We start from the raw sequence: 17,894 nt of genomic DNA, 5'->3' as shown, positions 1-17,894 counted from the left end.
AGGGAGGAGCTGCCATTGTTTTCTTCTCTAGATCTTTCTATTCTCAGACTGTTTGTGGTACAGCTTCCCGTCTGGAGATCTTTGCTGGTAACTGCTACGAATATTGACGCCAGTGAAAACATCCATAATTCCATGTTCTCACCACTAGACTTACAAGACCAGTAAACTAATAAACTTAACAACCACGCATGTCAATCAGAGAAATGCTTCTAGAATATAAATTAGCAAATACATCTCAAAGTCCTACAGGCAAGATTTTCAGATATGAATTCTGAATGCAGAACTTCAAAAACTTCACAGGGTACACTTCTGTCAGATGGCCCCAGGATAACATCTATATACAAGGTAAGCTGACTGCAAGAAACCACTCTTCAGTCTCAACTTGCCTTCTTCACCTGTCAGTCCAACGGACATATGATGCAACACATACTGGCAACCGGGCCAGGCTCAAACTGGTCTTTCGCTCCCCATTAAAGGAAACCAAGAAGATACATCAGTGGAACATACATCCACACACTTTTTACTCTTCAGGGCAGCTCAGGGAGAGTCTCAACCTTATCTGCAAGGCATCTTGCGAACCAGGAACTGCAAACTCAAGTGCATTCTCAGAAGCACAGGACAGCTGCGATGGCACGTCCCACGTACAAGCCCGCTGCTGCAGATGGTGACCAGGCTAAGGCTGCAGTGAGGCAGGAAGTGGTGCACGCCGTGCCGCCAACCGCTCCAAAACCACGCGTTCAGAGCGCTGCAACACAACCAAAACATGTAGATGGGAGACTGGACAAAGAAAAAACTCAGCAACAGAGAGCTGCAAAAGCCAGAACTGGAGCCATGGTGAAATAAAGACTTGACAAAGACTACAGAGAAAAGTCTGAGAGCGCTGAAAGTTGATGTAAGTGAAAGGATGAGTTTGTCTTAAAGAGCAAAGAGGAAGAAAAGAATGATTTATGTTAACAAAAACATTTAAAAAAAAAAGTATTTTACATAGGAGGCATGCATTTGATTTACAGAAGATAACCAAATACGGCCAGATCCAACAGCTAGTCACTACTCACTTTGGAAAACCGTTACTGATACACATTGCCTGTACCAACTGAACAGGGAGGATGGTGAGAAACCAAAATAAGGTATAAAGAACGCCCTAACTGAAATGAAAAACCTAAAGCAATAACAAGCATTTTGAAAGGTTATTGCAAACAACGCAAGTAACTTAAGAGATTTGTAGAAGTACAGGTTAGAGAACAACATATATTAAAAGGCATTTTATGACTCGATGAAATGCATGGATTGATTTGCATCCATTCTTTCAAGTGTCCAATATCTAAACAAAATACACACAAGAATGCTCCCTGATTTATTCTCATTCCCTCCCCATCATCTCCCTGAGGCTGGGAAATGGGCAGAGAAATTGAATTCCACAATTACTATTGAATTCACAAGTCATAGGTGTTGCCTGGCCCCTTAAGAAGCAAACCTAACATTAGTCACAGTCCTCCTTCATTTCAGGAAGGGCTGCCAGGGTGAAACACAAACTCTCGAGACAAGAACATGTGTACCCCACCCAGCAATATTTCCTACTGCCAGCTGCTATAGCAGTACCTATGGATCCCCACCAGCACAAAACCTTGTCTGGCAACAGGAACCTTGTGATTTGGGTCGAACTACACTGATGAAGAGCATCCCAATGGCAGATGCTCCTCCCCTCTCAACCCAGTCCTCCAAACCCAAAACTCAAGGAGAGCACCCTGCTGTAATAATTCTCTGGCTAGTTTGGCCCAGCAATGTCCACTTAGAAATACAACTCATGACATGAAATTGAAGTATTTTTTACTAACTTGCAAAAGGGTGGTTTTGAAAGTAGGAAAATCTCTGGAACAACTTAATGTCTCTCCTGCAGAAGACTGATTATTGTCTAAGTCACTGGGTGAATTCAGATGTTTCTGTGAAAAACAGCAAAGCTCTCAACATCAAATAATAATAAAAGGGCACTTCATTTTCTTCCAAGTGCTAAAGTGTTTTGGATTTGAGGTAATTTAGTAGACACTTAAACATAATTCAGTATACTGGGATCAAGTATTAAAAACAGCAGCTGTATGGTGACAAAGAATTAACTTAACTTCCTCACTGCAAGAGTGAAAACCAAGAAGAAAGTGAGAAGATTCAGTCTAAGGCACCACTGGCCTCTTGGTGTGAACTGCCACCGAGACAAGAAAAGGCTGAAGACAGCTGGTTTTAATCTCATCTTCATAAAGTGGCAAGTTTTAATTTTTTCATTTAAATTTTTTTGTACACTAGAAGTACTCCATTGCATCTTCCTGTAGCAGAAGAGCAGTGCAAGCAGCAAGCCTGTACCGAAAAAGAAGATCACAAACCATCTGCACACACCCACAGACGGGGGCATTTCCACCCGGTGGGAATGACCTGGCAGCCACTGGAGTGGCAGCACACAAAGTCATCGTTTCTAAGCTTCCTCCTTTTTTTGAAAAGATGAAATATATTTCCCCTTCTCATAGAATGATAGAATGGTTTGGGTTGGAAGAGACCTTAGAGATCATCTAGTTCCAACCCCCTGCCATGGGCAGCGACACCTTACACTAGACCAGGCTGCTCAGAGCCCCGTCCAGCCTGGCCCCGAACACTCCCAGTGATGGGGCATCCACAGCTCCTCCGGACAGCCTGCTCCTCTGCCTCACCACCCTCAGGGTGAAGAATTTCTTCCTTATATCTAAACTAAATCTACCCTCTTTCAGTTTAAAGCCATCAGCCCTTGTTCTATCACTACATGCCCTTGCAAAAAGTCCCTTTCCAGCTTTCTTGTAGGTCTCATTTAGGTACTGGAACGCTGCTATAAGGTCTCCTCAGAGACAGTAGACAGGATCCTCTTGCAGAGCTTCCAGCACTGTTCTGATACACAACAATGACCTACTGGCAATGCCAACCTCCTACCACCACTCTGGGAAAAAAAGCCCCAATATGAGGTCACTTCACCAGGATGGCGAGGTGCTCAGGTACCAACCTGGCCTCTGTCGTGGTATGTAGGCATTAAAACACAGAGCGTTTAGAGTTAATGAAAGTATTGACATCCTCCCTCTGGAATCTGTATTGTCCTGCTGTATGTATGTATTTGCAGCTACCAAAACTTCTCACAATGAAAGCCTATGTTGGGCTATTTAAAACTTTGACACATTTCAACCTGCAAAGGTAAAGCTTTTCTTCTGAATTGTCTGCTTTGGATTGATTTTTTTTTCCCTCCACAGAAAATTTCAGCCAAAATGGTTCCAAAAATGAGGCTAAAAAAAGGTTTCATATATATAGATTACTACTTTTTCTTTTAAAAAGAAAAAAAAAAAGTTTATCTTCCAAAATCTTTGAAGACAGACTTCATAAGGGAGAAAGTGCTATGTCTTGTATATGTTGTCACAATACAAAAACCTGCCTGAATTTGGCCAAGCTATCACCTTGACAGGGAGAAGAAGATAAAAATTATCAGTTTGTTCACACTTAAAGACTTTTGCTAGTGTGAGAGACGATAGCTCTCAGCATACCGTTTGAGTGTGTGTGAAAGACGGTGGTCCTTAACACACGGCGTAAGTGTGGAAGGCTGAGATATTGTGAATTATTTGTCTCAAAGCTTGCTTGCTAAAATAATATGCTTGAGGCCTGCTTGTTACACAAAAATGCTTGTTCACGCTGCTTGCTGAATTGGGCCTGCTGTAAAGGCCTAAATGCAGTGAATGAAAGTGCAAAATGCATGATCACTGTGAATCGCTAAAACTCAAAGAATGCTTGAAGCTTGTGTAAACTCCATTGAAGCTCCAGCGATACCAGCCGCCAACGTCTGCGCCCAGGCCTGCAGTGTGCTCAGGGAACACCCGCCACCAACGGCCATCAAATGACCAAGTTACGACTTGCAAGTGTGGCCATTCACCACCGGGACCAAACCTGTCACCTGGGACCAGTGGACCCAAGACCTGAGCGCTGCTGAGACCTGGACTCTGATACCGGGACCTGGATCCCAATACCAGCAGGACCCGAGATCTGCAAACTGACAAGCGTTACCAGGACCTGAGACCTGCCCTGCAACCTGCCAGTGCTACCAAGGCCTGAAGCCTGTGAGCTGCCCAACAGGAGACGGCGTTTGGATCCCTGGCAGTGAATATCTCTTGCTTATCTTCTTGCATGCTTGCTTAATTTTCCTCCTAATTTCTCCCCCTCTTTTCCTTCGTTGCTCTGGGTTTAGGTGTGAAAATGAAAAATATTTATTCTGTCTTTAGGCATAAAAATAAGATTGTGTAGCAGCATCTGACCTCATTTGTGTCTTAATCTCACTCTTGGAATAATTTTTGAACTGTCCTGAGCCCAAAATCTCAGATTACAGCCTTGCTGAGAACACTTCATCCTCCTGCAGCTCCTTTGCACTGTCCCAGGTTGCCCGGAGAGGTGGTGGATGCCCCATCCCTGGAGACATCCCAGGCCAGGCTGGACGGGGCTCTGAGCAACCTGATCTGGTGAAGATGTCCCTGCTCATGGCAGGGGTGGCACTGGATGAGCTTAGGAGGTCCCTTCCAACCCAAACTATGCTATAATTCTATGTGCCACCTCCAGAAAGTCACAAACCAGCAGCAGGAGATGGCTCCACACCACAACTCACCACTGGGTTTCAGCATCCCTCCTTGTAGCTGGATGGAGACGCCTGGTGCTGGCTGATGAAAGCCAGATCCAGAAGAGGATTTAGTGCAAACACGGGGAGATTGGGAACTGTAAGAGGGAAAACCTCTGGAAATCGGGAGGGCAGGGAAAGACAGGCTGGGAGTGGAGTGCTGAGCTGAGAGGAGGGGACTTAGATTTGGACGCAGCAGAAGGAATTAAAAATGGGTGCAATGAGGGTCTAAATGGTGGAGGCAAGGTTCTTGGGCAGGGGGCTGGAAAGAGCCAAATTTCAGGGGCCACATATGTTTTTGCTGGGGAATGGGTGGAAAACAGGTGAAACTGAACCCTGAGTTCCCAATTTTGCCATCCCTTTGCCCATCACCAAATATCACAGGCTTGCTGAAAAACTCCTTCCCATGAAGAGCAAGCTCTCAGAAAACGATAATTTACCATTATTTTGTGATTTTAATTGCTAAAATGGCAGAGATCTGAATTTATCACCCATGTGGGCGGCTCAGTGCTGCAAACTATTTTTGAAGTTTGTTTTGAAAAACAAAAACAGGCAATAGAATAAAAATGAGTCCTTTTTACAAAAAACCCAAGGTATCAAAGTTAAGTGTATACACAAGAAATGCCATCATTAATGCAGGATTAATTCAGCTGCCATTTCTGTATGTATTGCAGTACATTCTTCCAGCCTCCCTCTTACCTCCCTTCCTTACTCAGCACATCCTGGGATCTGCCCAGGGATGGATCTAAGCAGCAACAACACAAGATCCCTGCCCATTCAGCACAGCATTTAGGGGATGGGAACGAGACCAGCGGACAAAAAGGACAATGTCACAGCAACAAACACTGCCTTGGAGATCTGCATTCCCTCGCCATCAGTTCAAGCTTTTTTATTTTAAGTCTGGCTTGCATTTTTTGGATGTCCAATTTCTTCACACAGGGGGGCACTATCAGCAGCATCTAAGGCCAATGGGAGCTATTTTCTGTATGTATTAATCCCCGAGTATCTTGGGAAGATTAAAGTTTTATGCAGGCAACCTTGTCAATCCAAATTTTTTCAGTATTTCTGATGCCCTCTGACTCTTTCCTATTTCAAAAAGAGGAGAAAAGCCAGGCATATTCTGGACAGACTAGCACGCTGCCTTTGTACAGCACACAAATACTGTAGTCACAACCATCGCTTGAGAGTCCACAAGGAACACAAGTAACTCCATCTCCAGCAACGATCAATTTGTGCAGTAAACAGCAAGAGGCCACACCATAAGCAATACTGAATGATGCAGTGGTGTTCTGAAAAAAATATGCTAACAAAGTACCTGACATGAAAAGGAAAAGTGAAGATACTTGAGTCAGGTAATTTCACTCCAATTTGCAAACTCAAAGTCTCTAAATGCATCTTATTTCCCCAGTACATGTTTGGTTTTACACTGCCATGCTTTGATTCAAGCTGCTCGTCTGCCACCAGATTTTTTTAAGTCACCACTCAGGTACTATTACTATTCTGACATTACCATGAACAAGGTAAGTTACACTATTACACTAATCAAATATGTTTTTTGTAAGTCTGCTAACAAGAAAGAACAGATATTTACTATAGCTACACGCTTTTTGTCATTTCCTCACATTTAAAATTTCCTGAAATGTTTTAAAACAACTAAAGACGTAAAAAAAGTCCTCAAGCACGAAATTGCCAAAGTTCTTTTGCTAACTTGTCTGTTTTTAAAAAAGATGTACCACAAGGTTCAGAATTCAGGAGCCTTTCAGCTCCTAAAATTAGTAGGTGGTTTTCAAAACCCAGCATTTCCACTGCTGAGCAGGCAAAACCAGAGTGCTTACATGCTTAGTTACTGGCTGCTTTTCTTTGGAAACCAAGAGCGGGCTGGACAAAAGCATAACAGAGTGGAGAATTCGGTGCTAATAGAAAATGAGGCTGGAAAACCTCAAGAAAACAACGCCCAGCTATCCAAAGAAACAAGCGCGTGGGCAGCAGAAAGCAAATTCCCCATCACAGTCTGATACCATATCCCACCCTGGCATGGGTTCCCAAGAGCTCTCCTCCCTGAAGAGTTATTTTGTATCTGTAGGTCAGACCCACCAAAGAATCTGGATTTCCCAAATGACAACATCTAGATGCTGAGGAGAAAATCCTACATGATATGTCTAAATTCTCCGCATGATGCCCAAGAACCTTACACGTTCAGCCGGTGCACTGACCACAGAGCTGCTGACAGGATACAGCTTTTATCTAGACGTACTCAGGAGGAAGCCACCAAGACTCCTCTGGTACTATAGAGTCCACGAAGTTGCCTCAGTTTACACAAACATAGTGAAAACAGCAAAGAACTTGGGGCCAGGTGACCACCATCCACCTCAACAGCAGGTATGGATAAGATGCAGTTTGCATTGCAAGTGTAGCCTTGATCATAAATGAAAACAATTATGGGAATTCCATGTACTGCCAGGTAAAATCTAATTAAGCTCCATTACCCAGGCTACAATGAACCGAAGGTATAATTTATCCTCCTCCCATAGGCCTTCCAATCAGCTGCCTTCAGGCGTGCTAGCTGTGAAGCCATTTCCAGTGATGTAGATACTCATCTTCAGACACATCCTGATGGCTGAATCAACTCATTTTAAACAAACTCGTGGCTAAGACATAGAAAGAGGTTTCAGCTGACACCTGGGCAAGATCTGAACCAGGGAAAGGTAAGATGCTCCAAAGCCCCCAACCACGAGATGCCAGAGCCACCCAATCCCTCCTCAGCAGTTCTCCACTGAGCAGCATCCATGTCCACAAATGAAGAACAGGCATCAAAATTTAGCAAGTTATGATTCTCAACTGCTACCTGAGAATTAGTTCAGATGTATTACATGTTCTTAGGTAAGACCACTCCTTGGAAGACAAGGAATAAGGTGTCAGAAAAGCGTAAGTGAATACATTAAGAAAACTGAGTTTACTGTAAAGCCCGATCTCAACTTCAAACAACTTTAGATCAGATCTATGGAGTAAAAGTAGTAGAGGGAGCTTACACTGTCCTTTAAAATAACTTGCTAGCCACAAAGGATTACTCTAGCAAGTCACAGTTATCTTTTATCTGACACCTTTACAGTTGTAAAAAGGTGTCAGGCAACACGGTAAATAATAAATTTAAGAGAAGCAATTAGTGGTGAAAAAAAAATATGACGCCCATTTATGCCTTGTAGCAGAAAGATGAATGTTTTAATCTACGCTCTCCCAGTTACCCTAACTTTCAACTTCAAGAGACATCTTGGTGGCTTAGCCATCTCTTGAGACTCTCAAATGAACGCACCTTTGCCTTCCTTGAAAGCATCTTTGGCTAAATGCAAGTCGTACTTTGGCTTAACAACTTGCTGGGTGCACACAAATGAAACTTGTGACACACAGATCAGACTACAGATTTTGTTTACTCTTTCTGCTCTTAAACGCTTCACATTTTACTTGCAGCACATTAAAAAAAATAAATAAATAAAGCCACTAAGGTCTCCAACCAATGAAACAGGTTTAATATGGGGGGGAAAAAGGCAACAGCCAGCTAATTCTAGAGAGTTTTGCAATGGCAGAACATGCACAAAGAAAAGAAATACCAGACAAATTCGAGGATATAAATGGTCTTCATGCAAATAATGTCAGCTGCTGTGCCCACGTGCTGTGGCTGCAGCAGAACTCCTTGGGTGACAGTTTAACCGTGCCCACGCAGAGGCAGGGCAGGAGAACCCAACCGCTGGGGAGCCACTGGTCAAACTGAGAAACGCACATGGGGCTTCTCACGCTACCTGCGTGAGGTCCGGGAGGACTCTAGTGAGAGGTCCAGAAAGGACACCATGATTTTTATCAGGAAACTTCCATTATCCCAATTCTGAGCAGTGATTCTGTTTCCATACAGCAGAATAAATAACTAGTAAGGCTTTGTCAATCCCCAGCTTTCAGGGCTCTCTGCTGTCAGCAGCAATGGAAATCTATGAAAGAAGAATTTAACCTCATACTTTCAAGTAAGAAAGCATCTAAAAACCCAAATCACTGGTTGAGCACGCTCAACATAATTGCTGCAAATTCCTGTGCCAGTGACATGGCACGAAGAGATGCCTTGTGCAAGCAGAGCTGAAGCATCTGTTAAGTCTGTGATCTTATTGCACACAAAACTTTGCGGCTACCAGGAAGAAGGGGCTTCTATTACTCCTCTGAGCTTCCCACGCTGCACCAACCCACGTCTTCATGCCCTACATCCTCCTGCAGCCCCCGCTTATCCCCTGGTGCCTGCTGGTCCCCTGCTGCCTCAAACAGCAACAGAGCGCAACGAACACCAGCTTGTTACCCCTCGGATTTTCTGGCCAGTCATCCAAAAATCTCTCCACAATCCTGTCAACTCGCTACGCTGCTGACTAGGAAAATCTCTGCCAGCGCTGCAACCGTTCGCGTTTGGCCGGTTTTCCCCACGGCCATATGGTCCCAACGCCTCTCCCCCGCTCGCCACGAAACCTTAAGTTGTAATTCAGCAAAAATGAGAAGCCCGCATCCCCCCTGCTCACGGCTGCTATGTGGGTTTTTCCAAGAGCTGTAATGAGGAATGTTAAACAAACACCTTTAATTAAAGGAATGTTTGTTTAATGTAATTAAATACCTAAGGAACACCACGCTCACTGTTGCAGTCCAGGACAGTTTTGCAGTATGTGCTGTACCTTGTGATACTCTAGCGCAAGGGGAATAATGCAAGCAAGTGACAGGATCTGGCAGTAAATATCCAAATATTAGACAGCATCCAGCCTATGCTCTCCATTTACCAATGCCTACGTGTCAAAAGGAACCAGCACTAGTCTATCGGCCAACAAATATGCCAAAGTTGAAACTCCGCGCAACGAAAAAACATGAAAGCAATGGAATAAAACCCCAGCCCCAAACCCACAGTGTTTTCATTCCCCTTTCCTCTACTCTTTTTACTACCTTTCTATCCGAGGAGTCCTTTGAGGAACGAGACTTTCAACACCGCTCAGAGAGCAACACAGGGCTTGTTTTTATGTGACAAAACGATTCCCCTTCTTTCCCAGCCGCCTCGGAGGCGATCTGTGCGCTGCCAGCCCAGTGAAACCCAAGTCTCCAGCCTGGCAGGGTGGAGCATTCCCGCCGGGCTGCAGCTCCGCTCCGTTTTTCGCTGAACTACCGCAACTCACTCGAAGTTTTTGTAGGTTTTTTTTAAAGAAAAAAAAGAACTAGAGGGCAGCGCTCGGATCCGCTGGCCTGCTGGCGGGAAGGAGACGGCCGGGCGGCGACAACGGCACTCGAGATGTTTAACGCGACTCCAAGCGCCAGAGTAAATAGGGCAGCGCGGTGCCCTTCCCCGCCTCACGCCGCTGCACCTCTCTAGGCCGCTTCCCGCTCCTCAGCCCCGCCGAGCGGCGCAGCATCGCCCGCCCGCGCCGCGCCCGCTTCCGCCGGGCCCCGTCTCCGCCGCCCGCCCCGCAGGTGGAGCGCGGCCCCCGCGCAGCGCCCCGGGAGAACCGCGCCGGACCCGCCGCCGCGGCGCCGCCGCTCGGCCCCCGCGCACCCCGGGCGGCGCCGTGCCGCGCCGTGCCAGGCCGCCGGGCGCAAGGTCACCCCGGCGTCCGCTCGCCGGGGAACGGCCACGGCTGGAAAGCCCCTACCTGGCAGCGCCGCTCCCCCCGCCCCACCATGGCGGGCCGGGCCATGCCGCGGCCGGCGCCGCTCGGCACTTCCCACCTCCTGCCGCCGGCGGAGCTGCGGCCGCCGCGCCGCCGCGCACCGCCTCCCGCCTTCCCCCCCTCCCCAGCGCCCGGCGGCGGTCCCCGGGGACGGGCACGGAGGGGCGCACGGCCCCGCTTACCCGCGGCGCGGGGAGAAGCGGCGGCCGCCGAAGAGGAGCTGCCCGCGCCGCTGCTGCTGCTGCCGCGGCTGCAACAAAGGACTTCCGCCCCGCCGCGCCTGCTGCTGCCGCAGCGCCGGCTCCGCCGCGACCGCACGGAGCCGGACCCCTCCCCTCGGCGGCCGGCGGCTCCCGGCCCCGCCGCTGCCAGCGCTGCTGCGCCGCCGCCAATGCCGGGGCCCGGCGGGCGGCTCCCTGCCGCGCTCCCCTCTCCTCCCATGCCGCCGGGGAGGCGGCCGGGCTTGCGGCACATGGGGAGGGGGCGCCGGCAGCGCCCGTTCGGGCGCTGCCGGCGCCCCCTCCCCATGTGCCGCAAGCCCGGCCGCCGCTCCGCTCCCCCCGCAACAAACCCTCGGGGCGCAGGGGGAGACCGTCCTCTCCTTTTCCCTCAAACCAGCCGTGCCTGGCGGTAACGGGGGAGTCTTGCTAACCCGTGTGCGTGTCCAGCGTGTGCCGTTTGCACTCGCAGCCTCACGGCCTCCTCCGTGTGACTTCAGTCGCGAAAAGAACAACCGCAAGTTGCGTGAGAAAGGCTTTTCCTGCAATTTCACGCGTTAATATCACCACCTTTCCTCTTGGAGTTTGACAATGATGCAGGGCAGCCGCTGCCGTGCTTTATCACAGATCCCGAGGACAGCTCTTCTTTTTTCTAGGAGGTTTCCCAGGCCCTCTTCCCATCACTTTCTGGACCTCTCACGTCTAACAACATCCAGCTCCTCTTGAACTGGCCCATGTGAGCAAATAGGATTTCCTGAAGCTGCAAGCAGCCCCTCTGCTACCTGCCATGGGGCTGCGAGAAAACATCTGCCAGGTCCAGCTTTCCTCCCGGTCTTACCACTTGACTTTTCCACCCCAAAGTGACATTCGTCATTCAGCACAAGCATCGAAAGTGTTTAATCTGCACAGCTCCTTCATTTGGATGCAGATTCTAGAGATACCGTCATTTTTGTTTCCCGCAACAATCCAAGATCCCTCTTAGCTCCAGACAAGCTGAAGGGAAAAATTTAATGGTACCAAAGTTAAAATATTTTCTTACAAATTTGAAAATTACAAAAGTAACAACAAAAAAGCCATGGTGTTTAAATGTACCAGCATCAATCCCCGCTTCAATGACCCTCCAGGTTTTCCTAGGCATCCCTCCATTGTGAAAGCAAATGGGACAAACCCAATCAATAGAATTCTAGTTTCTAAATGGGACATCTCCCCTTCCTTCTGGATCATTCTGGGGATTTTCTGACCGCTACTGAATAAAAGTGGAGCTTTCAAAATGTGTCTCAAAAATCCCCTCTTTTCACGCCCTTGGCTCAGGGGTGCGATGACTGTAGCAGCGCCGAAGGAGAAAACCTCTGTGGCTGTAAGGCACCAGTCCCCACAAAAGGTGGAGGGACCCCCACCGTACAACTTCTTCTTTGTAGGTTTTCCTGTTTTATAGGAAGTTAAATAAATGGCCTCCATATGCTGACGTGGTTGTGAGTTTCAAATCACACTGAAAGGGGTATTTTTCATGGTTCAGTGGGCTTTTTCTCTCCAGTTCCTCATCTATCTCAGGGCAACACAAGCAAAAACCATCCATGTGGGGCTTATGCAGCCTCCCACTCCATCCCGGCCCTCCCTTGAGTGTCACCAGCAGCTTCTGCCACCTCCTGCAAGATGGGGCACAGGCCAGGCCCTGTATTTCACTCTGTCCCCATTCTCCCAGCACCCTCCTACTACACTCGCCATTCTAATGTCTTTATTTTATTATCACTTTCTGACCACAGAGGAGGAGCGAGCAGAAGCGCTCATCAAGAGAGCTGTGATTATGTCCTGCTCTCTTATTTGACCCAGCGGCGTAGGCTGTATCAGTTGATATCTGCCGAGGCGTACGTTATCATCACCTGTGTTTTACAGTGAAACATCGAATTTCATCTCTCACTGTTGCTTCCATCATTTTGGCTTCGGTTTTGCTGAAGCTCTTCAATGTCCTCTTTGGACCACAGTCAACAAAATAATATGTAAATAATTAATCATTTAAATAAATAACATGCTATCTACAAATAGTGACTCACTCTGTACATGGGTTAATAGATACATTAAATAACTCGGAATGGAGTACAAAACCTTGAGCCACTTAATGCCAGCCTTTTTGGGGAAGAAATGCAGCTACTGATATTTATAGGAGCAGCAGGATTATAGCGCCATTGACTGTCAATCCTGCTGCTGCACAAACACAGGAGGGAAAAACAGTCCTTGAGCCCAGTGAGTTTTCTATTTAAAACAGAATAAATAATACAAAGACCAATGGAAAAGAGAAAGCTGTTCTGGCCAGTGGGATAAGCAGAAAACTGCATGGCACAAAACACTTTGGAGCCTACGCTTCATCTTCTCAGCCCATCTCTCATCTTGCCTTGAGGCACTGCTGGAAACAGCCCCATAAACTGCTGGATTTGGGGAGCTGGGGGCACTATTTGCCCTGAAGTTTTGGGAACAACCCAATTTAAAAAAATGGCCATTACAGGAATGCAATAGGAACATGAGCCGCAAAGTAGCAAAGGATGAGAGAAAACCATGAAGGACGATCCAAGGCACCGAACGTCTTCTGCAGAGGGCCCAAGCCAAGAGGGTAGCCACTGAACAGGTAGGTGTTACCAGATCTATGAAACTGCACCAAAAACATGGGGAAGGCATACAATCAGCGATTTTCACTGCCTTTTCCACCCAAAAGACAATTAACCTGGTGGCAGCAGGACGCCGCGAGGACTGGAAGTTTAAACAGGTTCAAAAAGCAATTTGATAAAATTCGTGGGAAAGATGACTCCAAGATTGTGTTGCACGATAAAATTCATGGGAAAGATGCTTCCAAGATTGCGTTGCACACCAAAGCGCGGGCTGTGGCTCAGGGCGATGCTCCGGGAGGAGCTGGGGGGTAGCTGGAGATCAGGGTGGGGGTGGCACTGCCTGCAGCCCCCTGTGCCAGGCGCTGCTGCAACCGCCTGCGGCCAGACCCAGCACGGCTGCTCTCAGCCAAAATAACCCCTGGTTTATACATTAATAAGAGATTGGAGGAGGCCTGAGAGAGAAATGGTGCGTCCACGGGACTCACCGGTGGTTAAACAAAGCACTTGGGCCACAGACATGGGTGAAAAGCCAGATCGTATCTTCACGTCCATTTTCATGCAACCCGGGGAGGTGCCTGTAACAGAGGGGCTTTCTATGTCAGAAAAAAAAACAAAACAAAAAAGCAAAAAAACATAAAACAAAAAACAAACAAAAACAAACAAACAAAAAACCAACCAAACAAACAAAAAAAGAAACACTTATACCAAGAGTGAAGGAGCTCAGCACATGATACTGTCACGGGGCGACTGAAGCAGCAAAGTCCCCCAGCCCAGGGCGAGGTCTCTTGGAAGCGCCTCCGCAGCCCAGAGAAACCCCCCCCCGCAGAAACCCCTCCCGGGGGAGCCCGCGCTCCCCCGCTGCGCGCCGCGCCCATCCCATCCCACCGCCGGGGCCGCGCAGCAGCCGCGCAAAGGGCCGCGGTCACTTTTTCCAGGCAGAGCGGCGCGGCGCGGCGGGGGCGGCGGCAGGAAGCGCGGGGGGGCAGCGCCCACCCCATCCGCCGGGCTGGCAGCGGGGGCGGGCGGCGCCGCAGCGGGGCCAGCGCTGCGCTTCCGCGCGGGTAAGCGGCTGCGCGGGCGCGGAGGAGCCGCGGGAGGGGGTGGGGGCGGGAGGACAGGGCGCTGGTTGCGCTCCCAGGGGAGGCTGGGCTGAGCGCCTCCCCCGCTGTTCCCCCACCCTCCCGCGCAATAATTTTCAGCGGAAACAATAGCAAATATCAGCGTTTATTTGCGAAGGGGCCGCTGGCGAGGGCGGGCGGCTCAGCCCGGCACAATAGGGGCTTTGTCGGGCGGCACAGGGCTCCCGCTGTGAGCGGCAGCCGCCCGGTCCCCGCCGCTCCCCGCGCCTCTGCTGCGGCGGCTCCAGGGCCGGGGAGCGATGGGGAGCGGAGCGGTGGAAAGCACGGACCGAGCTCAGAGCAAAAGTTAGTGCCGATGCACCGCGGAGCGTTGTTAATTTGTAGGAGAACGAGCTCTGCTTGTATCTGGCACGTCGAAAAGTCCCGGGTAGGTTTTGAGCTCATTGAACGGTTTGGGCACCGGTATCCGTAGGTTATTAAATCAGGGTGTAGGGACCATCTGGAGGAGGGAATGGGCTCTGCGAGGCCATGCTCTCTGCATTAAGGGTGGTGAGAAACCCACACTTGAGGCTTTGGGAGCTCTGTGATTTCTTTAAGGGGTGAACATCTTGCTCTCTTGCTCTCAGACACGCCATGGATACCATCGGCCACAGCGTCCTCCTCCTCCAGCAGCTGAACATGCAGCGGGAGTTTGGCTTTTTGTGTGACTGCACAGTTGCCATTGGAGATGTTTACTTCAAAGCCCACAGAGCGGTGCTCGCTGCTTTTTCGAACTATTTTAAGATGATATTTATTCATCAGACAAGGTAAGGACACACAGCTCTCACCTTTTAACCACTCTGTTCAGCTTTCTGCTTTTTCCCCTTCCTTAAGGTGTAACCGTCTAAACGTGTAAGTGGGGATGTCAGATGGCCTGAGATTATTTTCCTAACCCAGCACACACCCCGACTCTATAAACATCCCCAGTCCAGAATGTGCTGTCCTTTAAACTCGCCCTCTTAGTCAGCATATGCCAACATCAGGTCCTGCATTTTGAAGATGAGATTTTTGCATGATCAGAGAAAATAAACACGTAAGTACCACAGTCCTCCTGCAGTGAGACTTCCCAAGTTGACAGTCTAGGGATGTTTGGGTACCTCCTGCCCATACGCAGCGTGTCCACTATTTTGCGTTAGCGTGTAGGCAAGCTTGCTGGGTCGGACTGTCCCTTCTGTCAGGATCCATGGGCTTGAAGCAATCAAGAAGCCTTATCACAGTTCTGCGCTTCAGACACTTGAAGATAAGGGCCGAGACTGAGATCATCGATTTCTTTCAAGCTGTTGTTCAGATGCTTCACCCAGCCAGGTCAGGAGTGGTTCTGCAGGTATAACAACAGCGGTGCCAAGGTCTAATCTCACCTCTGAGCTGGCGCTTGCTGCTCATAATTAGTTAAACCCTTCTCCAGTCTCCTTCCTTTTTGAGGGTCGTGCCCCTCAGCACTTTTGCAAGATCATCATTAGCCATGGGCTGTGTAACCCTTCGGCTGGAAGTGAGGAGATCAGTGTACTTCCATTCCAATATAAATTGTTTACTGACACTTAAGTGCAAAGCTCATAAAGATTACACAGTATCAGCAGCTGAATTTATTACTTAAACACACAAATATTCCTTGCCTTGTATTACTGGAGCGGCACACACGGGGGATGTGTAGCTCGCATGGCATCACTGCGGTGCTGTGCGGTGGCAATTGTGCCTGTGAGTGATGGGGTGACCAGGCCACTTGCTGTCCCTGGCTGCAGTTGTGCTCACAGCCTTTGTAATCACAGGGGTAAATACACGCTGGGGCGCTTTGCTGTGCAAACGGGACACATGCACGTTTGCAGGTCTTGGCAGGGAGCGCTACTTGTTGTGAATCACAGACCGGCAGCAGCACACACACTCTGACAGCACACAGAGCAAATGAAGGGGCAGGTAACGGATCAGGATTGTGATTTGTAGCCCTGTATGTATTTAATCATTTGTCTTGTTTCAGCGAATGCATAAAGATTCAGCCTGCAGACATCCAGCCTGACATATTTAGTTACTTGTTGCATATCATGTACACTGGGAAAGGGCCAAAGCAGATGGTCAGCCAGAGCCGGCTGGAGGAGGGCATCCGCTTTCTCCACGCAGACCACCTCTCCCATATCGCCACCGAGATGAACCAAGTGTTCTCCCCAGAGCCGGTCCAGTCTTCCAACTTGTATGGGATCCAGATCTCGACCGCGCACAAACCAGTGAAGGAACGCGTGGGAGCGAAGGAGAGCCTGCCCAAGGCGGGCGGCAGGGCCGCTGCCCAGGGCGAGCACCCGCAGCTGCAGCTCTCTCTGGCCATCGGCCTGGACGACAGCTCCCTCGACCAGCAGGGCGCTCGCCCCTCTGCTCAGCCCGCTGCTCTCGCCAAGCCGGCAGAAGAGCGTCCGAAGCTGTCGGTCTCCATAAAGCAGGAGAGGTGTGACTCGGAGCCGGTGGTGTCCCAGAGCTGCACCCCTCCTTCCCCGGAGGTAGCAAGCCCCGTTTTTGCTAAGGCCAGCCTCAAGGTGCACCTGTGTCACTACTGCGGGGAGCGTTTTGACTCCCGGGTTGGGCTGCGGCAGCACTTGCACACCCACGTGTCGGGCTCGCTGCCCTTCGGCGTGCCGGCCTCCATCCTGGAGAGCAGCGACCTGGGCGAGGTGCAGCCCCTGGCTGAGGACAGGGAGGCTGGGGATGGCCCCCGGCTCGGGGCCTTCCTCCTCAAGGAGGATGAGCTTCAGCTGGAGCATCCGAGCTGCAGCGACCTGGAGCCTCTGCAGATTGGCCAGCTCTCCCTCATCTCCAAGGACCACGAACCGGTGGAGTTGAACTGTAACTTTTCTTTCTCAAGGAAGAGAAAAATCAGTTGCACCGTCTGCGGCCGCACGTTCTTCCGGAAGAGCCAGCTGCTGGAACACATGTACATGCACAGAGGGAAGCAGCACAAGTACAGCCGCTGCCAGCGGCTGGAGAGCCCCGCGACGCCCAGGTTTCATCCTTACTGTGACAGTGAGAGCGTGGGGAAGAGCTCCAGTTTATCCCAGGAACACTTAGATGAATGTATACTGGAGTCGGATCTCATCCAAGAAAGCGTCGATACGATCCTGGTAGAGTAGTTCTTCCCCTGTGTAGCCTTCAGATGCTGAAACTCTGGATATTTTGGCATTTTCCACCTAGTCAGCAGCTCCTCCCTGCAGCTGATTTTCTTCAACCACCATTCCCATCACCTCCAAGATAACTGTGAAGAACTGCTTACTTTGATTTGTGTACTTGCTTTTTTACTTCTCTAACTATTAAACTCAAGTTAATTCCCATCTAAGTCCTTGGAAGCTCCATGTAACTCAGTTACATTTTTCATAAATGTGAACTTACTCCTGCTCTGCTTTACCAGAGTTAAGACTGTATTCCTGGGTGTGAGGTTTAAACATTGTCTAATAAGCTGCGAGGTGCCTAGTACTGTTTGTATCCCATAGAATTGCCCTCTGAAACTAGATGGAGGGAAATGTAGAGGGAAATATGTATTGTGTTTCCCAAATAGTTTGTTTTTAATTAAAATAAACATCTCAAGGAGATGAATCTTGATGTTTGTGTTGTATAACTGCAGTTAATAAATCTCTGCATAAAATACA

At 49.2% G+C, this 17,894-nt stretch overlaps 2 protein-coding genes across 18 annotated transcripts in view; one reads left to right on the top strand and one right to left on the bottom strand.

The window, feature by feature from the left end:
* ZBTB1 (zinc finger and BTB domain containing 1) overlaps positions 1–13,878 on the bottom strand; it is a 65,115-nt gene extending 51,237 nt beyond the window's left edge. For 3 of the 15 annotated variants that reach the window (XR_010472716.1, XM_065063278.1, XM_065063281.1), the window contains exon 1: positions 10,518–10,771. The gene's annotated coding sequence lies outside the window, so the exon portion shown is untranslated. Of the gene's footprint in view, positions 1–386; positions 9,552–9,619; positions 10,215–10,317; positions 10,470–10,517; positions 10,781–10,987; positions 11,101–11,123; positions 11,146–13,858 lie in introns of those variants that run through there. The other 12 variants (XM_065063279.1, XM_065063280.1, XM_065063271.1 and 9 more) reach the window with 11 other exon arrangements.
* Positions 13,879–13,969: 91 nt separating this feature from the next.
* Positions 13,970–17,894, top strand: ZBTB25 (zinc finger and BTB domain containing 25). 3 transcript variants are annotated; one of them, XM_065063286.1, is made up of 3 exons: positions 13,970–14,214; positions 14,859–15,038; positions 16,244–17,894. In XM_065063286.1, the coding sequence occupies exons 2-3, from the start codon at positions 14,866–14,868 to the stop codon at positions 17,379–17,381; spliced, it is 1,311 nt and encodes a 436-aa protein (XP_064919358.1). In that variant the 5' UTR covers positions 13,970–14,214; positions 14,859–14,865; the 3' UTR covers positions 17,382–17,894. The 3 variants fall into 3 exon arrangements, with proteins under 3 accessions (XP_064919358.1, XP_064919356.1, XP_064919357.1); XM_065063284.1 differs by lacking the exon at positions 13,970–14,214 and adding an exon at positions 14,251–14,659; XM_065063285.1 differs by lacking the exons at positions 13,970–14,214; positions 14,859–15,038 and adding exons at positions 15,045–15,304; positions 15,408–15,576.

This window comes from Columba livia, chromosome 5 (assembly GCF_036013475.1).
Source record: "Columba livia isolate bColLiv1 breed racing homer chromosome 5, bColLiv1.pat.W.v2, whole genome shotgun sequence".
Taxonomy (NCBI): Eukaryota; Metazoa; Chordata; class Aves; order Columbiformes; family Columbidae; genus Columba; species Columba livia.
The sequence above is the reverse complement of the archived record's forward strand: the minus strand, read 5'-3'. Positions and strand labels throughout refer to the sequence as shown.